The sequence below is a fragment of the Cucumis sativus genome, chromosome 4 (assembly GCF_000004075.3).
Source record: "Cucumis sativus cultivar 9930 chromosome 4, Cucumber_9930_V3, whole genome shotgun sequence".
Lineage (NCBI taxonomy): Eukaryota > Viridiplantae > Streptophyta > Magnoliopsida > Cucurbitales > Cucurbitaceae > Cucumis > Cucumis sativus.
In genome coordinates, this window is record NC_026658.2 from 26,703,317 (window position 1) to 26,718,931 (window position 15,615).

Consider the following 15,615-nt stretch of genomic DNA (forward strand, 5'->3'; position numbering starts at 1 on the left):
GAGAGGTTGGAGAAGAATGAGAAGGACATTAGGGAACTTAAAGATGTAACTTTGGAGTTGTCCAAAAGCATCGAAAGGCTGGCAGAGGAATTACGAGAAAACAATGTTAGTTGCCGACGGGAAGAATCTGCTACGTCGGAGGGATCGGTGTTGAAAATGAAAGGAAAGATGGAAGAAGACTCGACCGCAGTTGAGAGAGGGACTTGGGAGCAAGCACTTAAATGGGCTGCTAATTGCAAACTTGAGGTGGATGAGAGGGGAGAAACTCCATGGACATGGGAGCATATGCAGAAATGGATTGTGGATTGCAAGGCAAAAAGAATAGAGAGGAGTGCTAAAACAATACATCAAACGCTTTCTGAAGGGCTGCAAAGAGATAAAGAAAGAGCGGAGAAGAAACTAGAAAAAATTAAAGTTGAAGAAAAACAAAAATGGAACAATGACTTGAAGATGAAGGAATCGAAGAACGACCATGAAAAAGATGAAGGGAAGAGGAAGCCAAATCTAACTGTGTATTCCCATGGCCGACGACTAAGGGTGGGGTGGTCAGAGACAAACACTTGGTGGAAATGGAAACACCGAGCAGAGAAGGCGGAAGCATGGGAAAGGAGGCAAACACTATGGATGAGAAGGAAGGCAAAGAAACGATTGAGGAAGCGATCATTGATACTTGGTGGTAGTGAAGAAAACAAAAAGAAGAATCAAACAGTACCTATGTGGAACAAGTCGACCTGGATACGATCTGTGAAAATAGAAGAAACGGCTCATTGGAGTGGCAACATTGAGAGGCTGATCATATATATAGGCCAAGATTTTGTTGAGGTACGTTACTTTCCTTGCCTTTCTTTTGTGGCATGCGAGTTATATCAAAGTAGGGAAGGGATGAGGAAGCTAGGCAATGAAGAAGATGAATAAAGGAATTTCGAAGGTCATCGGAGTAAGATAGAATGGGTAACGACAAGGAAGAAAATGGCAATGGAATTAGTACAGGGATCATAGAGAGGCTGGCGAATGGAAACATATTGGGTTGTGACAGAAAATCGAGGCGGGGATGAACAGAAACCGCGGCGGAGGAAAGATTCTGAGTCGGTCACCGGTGGCCAAAAAAAGAAGAAGATGGATTGTCGAAAAGTCCAGTTACAGGAAGAGGAGATGGAGACAGGGTGCGTTGGAGGTAGTCGACCTAAGGCACAAAGGGAGTTTGTCGGAACGCGGATAGCAACGAGGCTGCAAGTGAGATCGGAAATTGTCGGGAAGAATGCTTTGATATTTGCAGAGGGAGTGAGCAGCTACGGACAAAAAAAATTCAGAAAGGAGGGGGAAGATTTCTTGAAGAAAAACGATTCTTCAACCCACGTGAAGCGTCAGACGTTAAGGCGAAAAATTAGAGACAATAGTAGTTATGATTTGTTTAGTGGGCTGAAATTAAATGAAAAGGGCCAGATTTTCTCAAATGGGCTTGGCTTAGGTGGAGAAATTGGGGATCAAATTCCTAATAAATGGCCAGGAAAACAAAGTGGAGGCTAGGAGAAGGATTGGCACATGCAAACCTCAATGGTTAAAGTATATCACGTGGGATGGAAATTAGGGAAAGAATTTAATCAAAAGTGGGCCAAAATGTTGCTTTTTGGGCTGATTGCAAAAGTAAGGGATGAGGCCCATTATACCTCAAAGAAAAATAAATTGACGGCTTTATCTAAGGAAGTGGAAATCCTATTGGAATATGGATGGTGGGCCAAACATGAGATGATAACAAAGAAATACAGCCTTCATAAAGAAAGAAAGGAAATTAATGTGCTTGAATTTGCTAAATTCATTGAGACCCATTTGTTAGTGTGGCTGAAATGTAACTTGAAAATGGATAGGAATTGCCTGAAGCTCATTGGTAATTCTAAGAAAGATGGTGTATGGGCCGTGAAATTGATTTGGGGATGGGGTCATAAAGTTAATTGTGGGCTTAGCCCATTAGAGAGGAAGAGCTTCAAATTAAAATGCAAGTGGCATGGAATTAGGCTCAGGGAATGGCAGTTGGTTAATTGGGATCACTTTCCGTGTGAGAAGAATGAAGATTGGGGAAGTTCTTGGAGTCTAAAGGGTTGGATGCATGCAAGTGTAATTATTACAACCCAATAGAATTTCAAGGCAAAGCTGAATAAAATTTCTTCCGAGATGGCAGGGGTATGGTAGAGAGTTCAAGGTTTGTAGTTTGTAAGCACACCTTGAGGACAAGGTGTCTTCGAAGGGCGGAGTAATGTAAGGACCCTAGATAGAAAAATAGTGGATTATTAGGAGAAAATGAAAATGGTTGTTAGTAAGGTCATATAGTAAATAGATGGTAAGTTGGTTAGTTCTTTTTGTTATAAATAGTGGGAGAGGGGTTGGAGAGAGGTGAAGAATTTTGAGAAAGTTTTCCTTGTAAGGGAACCTTAGGAGAGTCTAACCCTCTCAAAAGGCTAGGGTTACTTGTTACTTGTTACTAAGATCTTCTAATATATATTTCATGTTTGGATGTTTTTTAAGTATTCTTGAGTTCATCTTTTCTTCTTGAGGTAATCCTTATTAGGTGGGATCCTAACAAAATGCACTTTTAATATCAAGCTGATGTAAAAAAGTTGGAAACAAATATTGAACCTCTCCTCTCCTCTCACCCACCCTCTTCTCTCTTCATTCCGGCCACACCTTCTCACGGTGACGTCGACGGCAACGCCAAACCCGGGGAGTTACAACTCCATCTTTTTCAGAAATGGAAGTCAAAAGTTGAAAAATGGTAGACACTTTCTACTGTATCTAGTTCGAAAAGGGGAGGTTCAATATTGAAGATGTAGACTTCCAAAAAATCCTCACTTTATCCAAGATCCAATTAGAGTGGTTCATTGATTCAATAGATGTTCTTGTAAAAGAACCAAACTGGAAGTTTTTCAACAAATATGCGAGTGATGAAACCGAAACAACAAAGCTATCCAAATTCTGAACCCCATCTGATTGGTTTCTGAGGTGTGTTGCTCGAAACTTCTCTGGAATACAATCCTTCATCCATCTACTCATGAGAAACCAGACAAGGTTGGGTCTCCTTCCTCAACATGATCAGGTCCTTTTTATTGACTCATAATTACACCTCCTTTTCAAAAATATCAAGCTGATGTAAAGGCCAGTGACTGATTGAAGTTAGTGAAATAAACAACCTCACAAATGTCATTTTTACTACTCGAGAAAAAGTATCAGCATAGTTAACGCCATGTTTGTGCGTAGCCTTTCACTACAAGGTGTACTTTTAATTGAGCGACAAAACCATCAGGATTAACTTTAATTGTAACCACCCATTTGCAACTGATATACTTTTTTCGTGCAGGGAGAGAAACTAAATCCCAAGTACAATTATCATCTAAAGTAATCATCTCCTCCACCATTGCAACACACCAACCAAGATGAGAATAGGCTTAATGATACAAACTCTAATGATGCAATGAAAGAACATGCAGAAGACAACTAATGGTTATATGAAACAGAAGAGGAAATAAGATGAGCACACTTAAGTTTACCTTTACGAAGAGCAATAGGAAGATCATCACTCATTTCTGGATCCAATGACGAAGAAGCCTTAGGGGTAGGGCATGGAATTGAAGAAGGTTGTCGTCGATCATAGACTTCAGTGATGGGTTGACAAATAGAAGTAAACACACGTGAAGATGAACCACAAAGAGGATTAGAAGGAGAGATAACATTGTAGATAAAGAAATCATCCTTTGACTCTTGATACTCCCTCGACTCATATTCGAAGAGAAAGAAGGTGAGGAATAAAAGGAGGAATGTTCAAAGAACACGAGAATAACCAAAAAGATATATTTTAAGGTCTTTGGATCCAACTTTGTATGTTGAGGCCGAACGTCTTGGACAAATCAAGTATAACCAATTATTTTGGGTGGAATGAGAAACAAATGTTGTTTGGGGCATAAGATACAAAAAGGTATCTCACCCTTAAAAATGGAAGAGGGCATGCAATTTGTTAAGAAACGGGCTATGGAAACATCAGCCCAAAAAGAAATTGGAAAATTCATTTGAAACATTAGGACTAGTGGTTTAAAAAGGATGACGATTCTTTCATTTTGCAAACCCACTGACTTCATGAAATTAATAAATAGAAGTGTGAAAGTAACATAGACATGAATATATAAGCTAGAGCAAAGGCATGACTACTATACCTGACTACCATTACATAGCGCTAAAAGAAATTGTAATTTTCTTTTTCATTCAATATGTAATTTGACGTAATAGTAATAGTAATTCCTCTTTCAAACAACCACTTTTTTTTTTCAACAAAGAGGACAAGGCTTATGATCCCTAAATCGTTAGCAATTAAGATGCAGCAAATAAGGTAGCTAAGATGCAGAAAATAAGAAAACACCCCAAATCACTACAGTGCATAAGAAATCTATCACATAAGCACAAAGATAAATACTGAGAGTATTAGTTGAAACTTAGCAAACACAAACAGGGCAAACTATTATTTAACGTGCTAGTTTAAATATATATCTAAACTAAACTACACAAGTATTTCAAACTGGCAAAACTAAAATTAGGTTTATAGAAACAACGTGTCCTCATCCTTTCTCCTAAGGAATGCTATTCATTATGATTTTATCTTTTGAGTTTTAAAAATATGCTATTTATTATTCATATCTTTTCTCGTGCTATCTAGAAGCTAACCAAACAACATAGAGAAAGTACATTTGTATCACTAATCAATATTTGAAATGATGACGCAGATTAAATAATACAGAATTCAGAAAGTAGAACTTGCCTGCTAGCTGACTTCAGCTGCTCCCTGAGTTCCTTGAACTTGAGGTTTCTCATGTTCTCAACAGTGAAAACAAAAACTGAGTTGTAATTTTCCACACCCTGCCTGATCGATTCCACCATTGATTTCTTGTGGTCCCTTCCTTTTCTTCTTTGTTTTTGATAAAGTAACTGCATTTATCCCACGAACAATTAGATAGAAGACTTAAAACACTAATCTGCATAGGACTAAGTTCATATTTTTCCTCTTTAAAACACTAATCTGCATAGGACTAAGTTCACATTTTCCCTCTTTCTTTTTAAGTTAAAAACCACATGAGTTTGACAATGATTACTACCACCACAAGTCATTTAACTTCTTCAACTGCCTCATACTTTTCACAAGAAACTGCGTCATACAAATTAACCCATAATAAAGCTATCCAAATTCCGAACCCCATCTGATTGGTTTCTGAAATCAGTAACTCTCATGGAAGGAAAAACTTGGACAGACTGATGCAGAAATTGAGAATGAAAGTTAGAAAAAGATTCTTGCACTAGAATCGTTGTTCCCTGCCATTCTCGAAACAGCCTGAATAGTCATGTTAAGAACACCGAGCCCTGCACTAAAGTTGAAAGAGGGGAAAAAACAGCATGTTGAAACAAATGAAGGTTAAACCAAAAGGATTGAACTATAGTTTCCAAAGTTTTCATCTCTTATATTCACGTAATAGTAATAGTAATAGTAATAGTAATTCCTCTTTCAAACAACCACTTTTGTTTCAACAAAGAGGACAAGGCTTATGATCCCTAAATCGTTAGCAGTATTGCTATTTGGAGAAAATGTTAAAGTTAAACAGCTGACAATACCTTCCAGCCCCTACCACTACTATCTTTTGGTTAACAAAATCACTCAATGGCCGCCCTTGAGCTCTCACAGTTCCCAATAGTCCAACGAGAGCAACACCAGCAGTTCCCTTTATGAAATGAAATAAACGAAAACGAATGTCCTTTTAAGTAATTATCAACTGCATTAATACATCATCAACTACTCACTTGTATGTCATCGTTGAACATGCAGAACCTCTTACGATAACGTTGTAATGTTTCAAAAGGCCATTTCATTTGAAAATCCTCAAACTGGCATCATTCAAAATCAAATTACGAGATTACGATACTGATTACTGGCAGTGAACACAGTTAAAAATTTGATATCTTAACCAATAAACCTGAACAATAGCTTTAGGCCAACATGTATGCACGGCTTCCATAAAATCATCAACAATTGATAGATACTCTTCTCCCTCCAATCTAGGTATTCCTATTCCCTGAACTCCAAGGTCACCGAGGCCAAGAATACGACTTCCATCTGTCAAGACAATCATGTCAACCTGTAGTTGGAAGAAGAAAATACAATGAACTTCAAATATGGTGTTGCTGGAAATTAAAAGAGATTTTCATTTTTATTTTGCTCAAAATCAATGCTCTTGAGCTTTTAATGTCCCGAGGAATGTGAAAGTTTCCCAATATATCGTGTATGGAAGTTTAAACTTTTCAAAGAAAACAAGGGTGATCAACATACAAAAGCCTCCTGTGGATAGAAAATTAATCAAACAAAAATTCGATTGTTCTGTAGCAGTTTGACTTTGTTGTTAAGGAAATTAAGAGTGATAAGAAGGCGAGGGAGTGACTTTGAGTGGTGGCCATTCGACAGCCAAGCAACTACACTCAAAGTTGAAGGTCGAATAGGCAGCAGGAAGAAACGAAGAAGAAGAAGAAGAAAAGTTTTCGATCTATCAAACATGATCATCATACAATAGACGAAAGTCATTTAAATTATCCAAATATCTTTTGAAGTAATTTTAACATTTTCAAAATAACTCTTAATCATGCTCTAAATATGGAATGAATTGTCTATCCAACTACAAATACAAAAGTTTTTCTAAATCACTCTAACTAATTATACAAATTCCACAACACATAGATCACATGCTTCCCAAGAACCCATAAAATTGTTCAATGCGGCATTTCATCAAACAGTTGGTGGATGGAGACAACAAAAACAAGTGTTTAACAAAATTATCTTAGAAACAAACACATTAATATTACCTGAAGATGGAACTCCAATTGAACAGCCTTGAAAAAGTGATGGAGAAACAAACAGAACATAAAGATTGTGGGACTCCTCAACTCCAATAAATCCTGCAATGGAAAAATGGGTTAGAAGGTGGAAAAGCATAGTAGAGGATTATGATAATGAAAATGGGTAGTAATGTTTTTCAGTAGCTATCTTTTTCTTCTCTTTTTTTTTTTCATGTTGTTGATGGTTGTTCTTGATTGTCTTTATTTATTTTTTTTTTTTTTTTGCATTTGGGAAAAAACAGTTTGTTGACTAAGAGGTGATGATGCTGGTGAGGGAATTTATTAAAGTAATGAATACTTTTTGGAGGACTTAAACAAGTAAAAGGACGAAATGAAGCAAGCTCAAGCAACAAATTTTCTGTTAAGTAAGCATAAATATTAACTAGAGGCTTAAATAAAATATTTCACCACCACCACCACAACAACAAAAAGCCCAGATATATCGTCATTGACAACAGAAACAGAGCAATATAAGCAAAATACATTACAAGGAAAATATGGAGATAAAAGACATGAAGGTTTCCCTTTCACTTACAAAGAGGATCATTAAGTAACTTCTCGTTGTTAGAACCAATATCTAGCATTACTCGAAGAATCTGTCAATTAAACAAGAGTAAACTTAATGAAAAAGTGTGGTTAAGAAAAGTTGCTAAAAAATGTCACCATTAAATGATATTAGTATTCTTAGATAATCTACAAATTTCATGAAGAAAAGACTGCAGACTTGAGAGTTACCCCCACTATCAGGAATACTTGCTGAAACGGGAAAAAGATATCGGCAAATTCTAAATACGGCACACTAAAACTCTCACTCTCCTGGTTCTTGCTTAAAATCACATGTACATGTCAATGCTGATAGTGCCTCTTCCACTGAAACAAACAAAATTTCAGTACCAATTAAGATGCAAAAAAATAAGGTATTTAAGATGCAGAAAATAAGGAAACACCCCACATCACTACAGTGCATAACAAATCTATCACATAAGCACAAAGATAAATACTGAGAGTATTAGTTGAAACTTAGCAAACACAAAAAGGACATAAGCTTATTCTCAAATTTCAGTACATATACTCATCAAAATTCAGAATCTCACGTCACAAACCCGAGCTTAGTGCTCAAGGGTTGACAGTCATGCCTTTTATGCAAGATCTAAGAAGCTATGATGCTCATTATTGTAATGAAAAACTTTTGAAAAATTTTGAAATTTGGACAAAATTTGAAATCCCCCAAGGTTAGACTAAACAAGTGAGCTATTATCCACCCTTCACTTAAAACATTGCTTGGAAGTAGCCCAACATGAGAAGATAAAACAATCTGAATGGGATTTTTCTGATGTATAATGCATATGTTGTTTGTTTTTTTTAGCTCTTAATTGTCTCGTTTTTTTACGTTTTACATTTGCAACTATCTCTTTTGTTTCTTTGGTACGCACACAAGAACCGGTGGGGTAACCTTTCTATGGTTCTAGACTTAGTTTCTAAGTTTGACTGCTCCCTTCGGAGTGACAACAAGCCTCGTTTTCCCCCTACTATGGAACGGGGAGGATTCCTCCTCTTTTCAAAGCCCTCGTCAAACTCAATGCTAAGTTTGACTGCTCCCTTCGGAGTGACAACAAGCCTCGTTTTCCCCCTAGTGTGGAACGGGGAGGATTCCTCCTCTTTTCAAAGCCCTCATCAAACTCGATGCTATGTCTAGAACGCTAAGAGTAGGTGGTCTGGTTTTGGTTAGGCCATAAGTGAAGTTTCCCCTCATTTTTTATGGGATTTTTCTGATGTATATTGCATATGTTGTTTGTTTTTTTTAGCTCTTAATTGTCTCGCTGTTTTACGTTTTACATTTGCAACTATCTCTTTTGTTTCTTTGGTACGCACACAAGAACCGGTGGGGTAACCTTTCTATGGTTCTAGACTTAGTTTCTAAGTTTGACTGCTCCCTTCGGAGTGACAACAAGCCTCGTTTTCCCCCTACTATGGAACGGGGAGGATTCCTCCTCTTTTCAAAGCCCTCGTCAAACTCAATGCTAAGTTTGACTGCTCCCTTCGGAGTGACAACAAGCCTCGTTTTCCCCCTAGTGTGGAACGGGGAGGATTCCTCCTCTTTTCAAAGCCCTCATCAAACTCGATGCTATGTCTAGAACGCTAAGAGTAGGTGGTCTGGTTTTGGTTAGGCCATAAGTGAAGTTTCCCCTCATTTTTTATGGGATTTTTCTGATGTATATTGCATATGTTGTTTGTTTTTTTTAGCTCTTAATTGTGTCACTGTTTACGTTTGCAAGTCTCTCTATTCTTTCTTTGATATGCAATGTGGTAACTAGGTCTTGCTAGAACCGGTGGGCTAACCTTTCTATGGTTCTACACTTAGTTTCTAAGTTTGACTACTCCCTTCGAAGTGGCAACAAGTTTTGTTAATGTCCACCCTTTTCTAAAGGGATTCAGTTCATTGTGGCTAGACAAACGGCTCCTAACTCATGTTATTTATTAAAACCATCTCAATTTCTAAAGAGTACCTCCTATCCTTTTTTAACTCTATCTAGGCTAGGTTTGGACTAAGCGCATCATAGGTAAGTCACGGCAAAGCAACAAAGGAAGACAAAGCTAGAAAAGTATCCATGCACTTATTTATTATATACATGCAATCAAGCATTCACAACACACATACCATTTTCTCAATCAAGCATTCACATCTCAACAAGATATCGCTAACATCTCAATAAGATATCGCTAAAAAGGGACGTAAACCAAAAAAGACGGCAGCTTATTCTCAAATTTCAGCACATATAATCATCAACATTCAGAATTTTACATCACAAACCCAAGCTCAGTGGTCAAGGGTTGCCGGTCATGCTTTTTATGCAAGATCTAAGTAAGCTAATAAGGTATAATGCTCCTTATTGTAAGGAAATTTTTTTTAGAAATTTTGAAATTTGGGCAAAACATTTGAACCCCCAAGTTTAGACTAAACATGTAAGCTATTGCCCACCCCCACTTAAAAAATTGCAAGCTTTTGAAAATCAATATAAAGGGAGAAGAATAAGGGGGAACTTTGGACTCCCCTGGAAGGATCGACATCCTTGACTTTGGTTTGAAGCTTGCATGGATAAACCTCTTCATTTCTTTTTCATTGATTAATTATCCTTGTTCCTGAAAATCAAAGGAAATTCTCTCAATTTCATTTATTACTAAAATTAGGATAATTATAGTAACTGTATTTTTAACTCTTTTGGTAGTTTATGTCTTGAGTGTGTTTTCAATGGTATTTCTATATAAAGTACAAAGTTTAGGGGTATTCTGTATAATGGAACCTCTTTAACAAAAAAATAAATAAATTCAAACCCATGAAGTCTAACTAACCGAACACAATTAGATTTCTAGTAGCAGTAATTTACCACAGAAACAGAAATCAAAGGTTAGAAAATAATTTAATGGCATTTCTATAAATTTATCACATGATCTTTCTTCTTTTTTTTCTTTCCTTTTTTGATAAAACTCTAACCATGTAGTTAAGCTTCTACTTGTAGCAGTTAATTAAAATAGAGACAGAAACTATAGATTAACAAACAATTGGAAGGCCTCTCGATCAATTTAATGCACAATAAGTTCATAATTGTGTGTTTTTGGAAGTATGAAAAACGAAAAATCGCTATTTTCGCTAAAGGAGAAACCTCTTCATTCCTCTTTCGTTGATTATTCATCCTTGTTCTTCAAACCTCAAGCCTTAAAATTGAGGAAGTAGAGGAAATTCTCTCAATTTACTTTAAAGGAAGGATCATGTTCTCTCCTACAAAGGGTGTCTTTCTAATTTTCTTAACTTTATGACTTAATACGGTACTGTTGTATAATGCAAATCCATATAGAAGAAACACCATTTATAGCACAGCCAAGGAAAATGAAGATTCAATATAATGTACTGCAATAAAATTAAAATACTAAAGAATGTGCTAGGATGTTAGCGTAAGCAAAAAGTAAAATCAATGGCAAAAGAAGGGAAAAATTGAAGGGCATCAACAAAAAATGTAACCTTTAAGTTGCTATTTCCTTATCTTGTTCCCGCAGAAGATCATCCTTGGCCCAAGCCTGTGAAGAAATTATAGAATAAAAGGGTTAGTGAAGAAAAAAGCAGATCATTACAAAACATTCTTATGTAAGCACATCAAGCATGAGGGGGGAAAAAAAAACACACTGCGTCGTTGTCTAATTTAATTGATTGCAATTCCCTATCTTTATCTTCTATTTCCCTTTCCAGTTTGCGAATAGCCTGGTCTCTTTCACATAGCCTGTTCCTGTACAGCCACAAAATATCTCATTGAAGTATTAAAGTAGTCCGCATCTAAATAGTGATTTGCCTAACTCTTCAAAAAAAATATTAAGATTTGAGTTTTGGCAATATGAACTAGGATCTCCTTTACAACTGTGCTCTAAAGATATTGAAGACAATTTATAGAATAAATCAATCTTATTAATGATAATAATAGAACCAGTAATGAGATTTTAAAGCATATTTCTTTGCACCTCCTTCTTTATCTTCATTTAACTCAGTTATTGTTACTTTGGACGTACTCATTGTTTCTTTCCCATGAAATGTAATGTCTTGTTTTCAAATGTGTAGGATTCTTTTTCGTATTTCATTAAACTGTATATTCTGTTCTCAGGGCCACATCGTCTTGAACAGACCGTGGGCATTTGTGCAGTGGCTGGAAAAGGCTACAATAGAGGGAGAGTGAGAATTTTATGTAAAATCATTGAAGTGTAGAACTCTTAATAAATATTGCTATTTGAATTCTTAAGTATCTAATTCTTTTTGTTTTCTTTTGTTGTAGATATATACTGATGGCATAACCATATCATATATTTTTTAATCCGCTTCCTAATTTATCTGATGGAGGTTATCCACAGCTGCCTTTCCATATTTCTACATCAAACCAGATCAAAATCATAAAATTCTGAGAAAGTTTTTCCCTAAGGAATATGGCCCCATAAATAATATCGATCCAATTGGCAACTCCCCTCATCAAAATCGATGCTATGTCTAGAACGCTAAGAGTAGGTGGTCTGGTTTTGGTTAGGCCAAAAGTGAAGTTCCCCCTTTTTTTTTTTTATGACAAATCTTTAATTATCGAAATTCAAATAAAGAATAGGTTTGCTTTCAAGTAATCCTCTGATCAGGTTTACCTCATTAAAGAATTCATCTGCATCTGCCCACTGTCCGCTAACTTCATCGACACATAACCTTTTGTATTATATTATCCCCTTCATCTCCGTCCTTGGATGGCGGCAGCAAGCGCACTACCACCTGAAAATCACAGAGACAGTTCACACTAGGCAAAACTTCCAAACTTGAATCTTAAACTAAAACTGTCACTACACCACCGAAATTAAGACAAATAATCCAAAACCCCCATAATCATACCACAACACGTAAAATACCTTCATACCCGAATCAGACAATCCAGAGATGGAATTCTCAGGAACGGTCTTCATACCTTCCGCTTAAGTGGGTTAGAAGAGGGAGACCTAGGTGGAAGCGGGCTCTTCAACTTAGCCGGCGAGGGTTTGGAATCAAGAACCATGGAGTCGGGATCTGACGGTGACGGTGGAACAAAAGGACTTTGGAAGACGAATTGGGTTTCCGAGGGGTCTGCCGCTCTTGATTCTGGCGCCGTTAGGGCTAGGAGAAGATGATGGTGTGGATCGGCAAGATGGGTTACTCACAGAGAGCGAAAGAGAAGGGGAGAGGGGAGAGGAAGTAGAGAGAGTTACCGTTGGAAGAAGGATGGGGAAGAAATTTGACGGGAGAGAGGGTTTTGTATAAAAGGCAATAATAATAATCCATATTCTTTTTAATATTACTTATGAATGAAAATAATTAAAAGTTTAAATAATCCATAAACATATACTTCTTATCGGTTATTAGAATTAAAAAAAAAAAGTCAACAAATAAAATTTATAAAATTATCATACATCAAGAACAAAAAAAATACATTTGTGAAATAAAAAAAATGTATAAAAGATAAAAAAATGAATCACCTTAATTTTAATAATATTTTATATCTTATCTCGAAAGATATAAAAAATATTAAAATGTATCTATCTCGAAATAGGTTTTCAACTACGTCCCAAGTGGAATAAAAAATTGTTACCAAACTCTTAAATATAGAATTTCATAATCTCTCCATAATTTGTATGTTAGTATGAGTTTGTAGGGTGTGTTTGTCCCATGAAGTTAGAAGTAGTGTATAAAAGTTGAAGTTGTAAAATCCAGTTCTTGTTTGACTTAAATAGTTGGCGGATCATTATTAGAAATTTAATTCTAAGCACTCTACTTGTCCAACATTACAATTTATTCAATTAGATAGTTAAAAAAAATGACGTCACAAGGTTCTTTATTAATGTCCCTACAATTCCTTCTTCCATCTAATGCTACAAATATGAACAATCAGCATTCACGAAAGGACAAAAATTGAACTACATACAGTACAACAAGAAAACAGATAAAGTCAAAGCCAAAGTACATTGTATTGATGCCAAACTTGTTTACGAAGCTCATGAAATAGAAGTTGATGCAGACCATTGGTTGTTTCACACCAACTACTTTTCTATAGAAAAATAGCTTACCCATAAATTAAGAGACAATAACCGAGGAGAGCATAGAAGTTGGAAGGTATTTACATTGTTGTTGATGCAAAGAGATAGTAAGCAGAGGTTGTTAGAGGATGTGGAACTTAAGATCTACAGTATGGTGGATAAATTATTTGGGTCAACAGTAATATTTCAGAGTTTGGAATGGTGAAAAGAGTTTATATACTGTGATATTCCATTCAATGCACTTACCATAAAAACGAGGTAGAAGAAAGGAAGAAGAAAGACTAACCTTGAATCATTAGCTTCAAGTGTCTAACAGTAGCAGAGGATGGGCTGGTAGACGACGAACCCTAAGCAAAACCAATGTGGACGACGGTGAGAGATCAGCATGTTGTTGTGAAACAATCGTGAGAGGCAGGGTATCGCAGTCGTTGTGTTGGGTTTCAACGTGGCTTTCGTAGTCGTGCTAGAGCGCACTAGAGAGCAAAATGAATTAGATTGAAAGAGGCCGAAAATGGGGGAAAATATTTAGAGGGAACTTAAATATTTATTTCCCGCTTTTTCTTTGTTGTTCTTTTCCACATCCCATTTAAAATAATGGGCTATTAAAAGTTCATTTTGGTGTAGTGCTATTTGTGTCTCAGATCGTCCATTTTCGTTCAAACTACTTTAAAGATACAAGTATGATAACCAACAACACGATCGAAAGAATTGGTCTATGCAACTTCAACCTACATGGCTTTATCAGGTTCACACACACAATGAGTGACTATCCTTCGTTTGGATCCATTTCGAAAATTATACTCTATGGCCCAAAATGAAAGGCCCATCGTCTATTTACTCAAATCCTAGCAATAATTTATTCTCACTTAAAATTTTAAACGTATATGGAAAGTCCACAATGCTCGACCCAAAATTAACTTATAAAAATACCAAACCATAGTCTTGCCTATTTGGTAGTTAATTTGAGTCTCAAAGCCCGACCCCAATTACAAGAACACTCTCTCATGAGAGACCCCATTATAAGAACACATTCTCAAAGTTTTTAACCACTCACATTTTTTATCCACTCTCCAACTAGATAATACAGAAGGAATTTAATTAGAGTAATCACACTAAAACTTAAAATGTTTATAAGTGAGAATTTCTAAATAAATGAAATAGGTTTCTTTTATAGTCTTTGAGTCAAACTTTTCTATAAAAAAAATGGATGTGAGATAACCACATCTTGCCAAACCCAATACTTAAAAACAAACAAATCAAATCATTATTTTTACAAAAAAAAAAAAAAAACTAAAAAAATGCAAGTCGATTCCTATTTATTAAAATAATAAAGAAAACCAGTTACCAAAATATGAAATTTGTTTTTAAAAAATCTACATCTAAAGATCTACCATATTCATAAATTAATAATTCTTGTGTGATTTCACATTGAGATCATAAATAACTTAAAATTACCATGTCGAAGGAAATTTTTTTCGACAAGAGCCTAACTTATAAAGGAATGATGGAAAATAATATGGTGCAACCTTCAAAACAACATAAATAAGAAAATATTGCAACATAGTTAGCAAATAAGAGAGAAAGAGAATGTAACCTGAAAAGGAAGTTTATGATTAATTTCATAATTGTTGTGGTTTTGTCCATGATCTCTTTAATATTTTCTATTATCTTCATTGCACTCCTAGTAATTGATACCCTTAGGCAACCACGGCTCAACATCCTTCTTACAAAAAAAATAGGCAAAAGACGAGGGGGCTTGTAGAGGTTAATAAAAAAAAGGGGCAGAATAGTAAAGGATAATGAAAACACAAAGAAATGTAATTACAGGGCGAACTTTTTGTGGGAGAAATGGTAGAATAATTTGTAGAAATTTGATCGTCTTTTTTATGTGAAGAAGACAAGAAGAACAAAGGATAACATAAAAGCAAATTAGAAATTCGTGGAGTTATTACGGGAAAAACTAGCTCTGAGAGAAAGCTTGAAGAGAGAAAATAAATGAAAGGTACTCTGATTTTGTGGACAATGGCAATCCACAACTCTCTTGTACATTATTTAAAATAGAAAATAGAAACTAGAACATGAACCCCATTGATAAATAAACCGTAGCCTAACAAAAAC

The 15,615-nt window shown here is 35.9% G+C and overlaps 2 protein-coding genes across 10 annotated transcripts in view; both read right to left on the reverse strand.

The window, feature by feature from the left end:
- The window catches only part of LOC116403315 (NAD-dependent malic enzyme 2, mitochondrial-like), a 101,600-nt gene extending 89,132 nt beyond the window's left edge, over positions 1 to 12,468 (reverse strand). The window contains exons 1-5 of the mRNA XM_031883984.1: positions 12,340 to 12,468; positions 12,085 to 12,205; positions 11,096 to 11,195; positions 10,934 to 10,989; positions 7,651 to 7,785 (exon numbers count right to left, since the gene is read on the reverse strand). The gene's annotated coding sequence lies outside the window, so the exon portion shown is untranslated. The remainder of the gene's footprint in view (positions 1 to 7,650; positions 7,786 to 10,933; positions 10,990 to 11,095; positions 11,196 to 12,084; positions 12,206 to 12,339) is intronic.
- Positions 1 to 15,615, reverse strand: part of LOC116403313 (sphingoid long-chain bases kinase 2, mitochondrial-like) — a 69,974-nt gene that overhangs the window by 18,247 nt on the left and 36,112 nt on the right. For 7 of the 9 annotated variants that reach the window (XR_004216006.1, XM_031883975.1, XM_031883969.1 and 4 more), the window contains one exon: positions 4,799 to 4,965. Coding sequence is in view for 6 of the 9 variants with exons in the window: in XM_031883975.1 (XP_031739835.1) it covers positions 4,848 to 4,965 (118 nt within the window). In the remaining 3 variants the exon portion in view is untranslated. Of the gene's footprint in view, positions 1 to 4,798; positions 4,966 to 5,329; positions 5,400 to 5,643; positions 5,751 to 5,829; positions 5,914 to 6,002; positions 6,143 to 6,882; positions 7,415 to 15,615 lie in introns of those variants that run through there. The other 2 variants (XR_004216007.1, XR_004216008.1) reach the window with 2 other exon arrangements.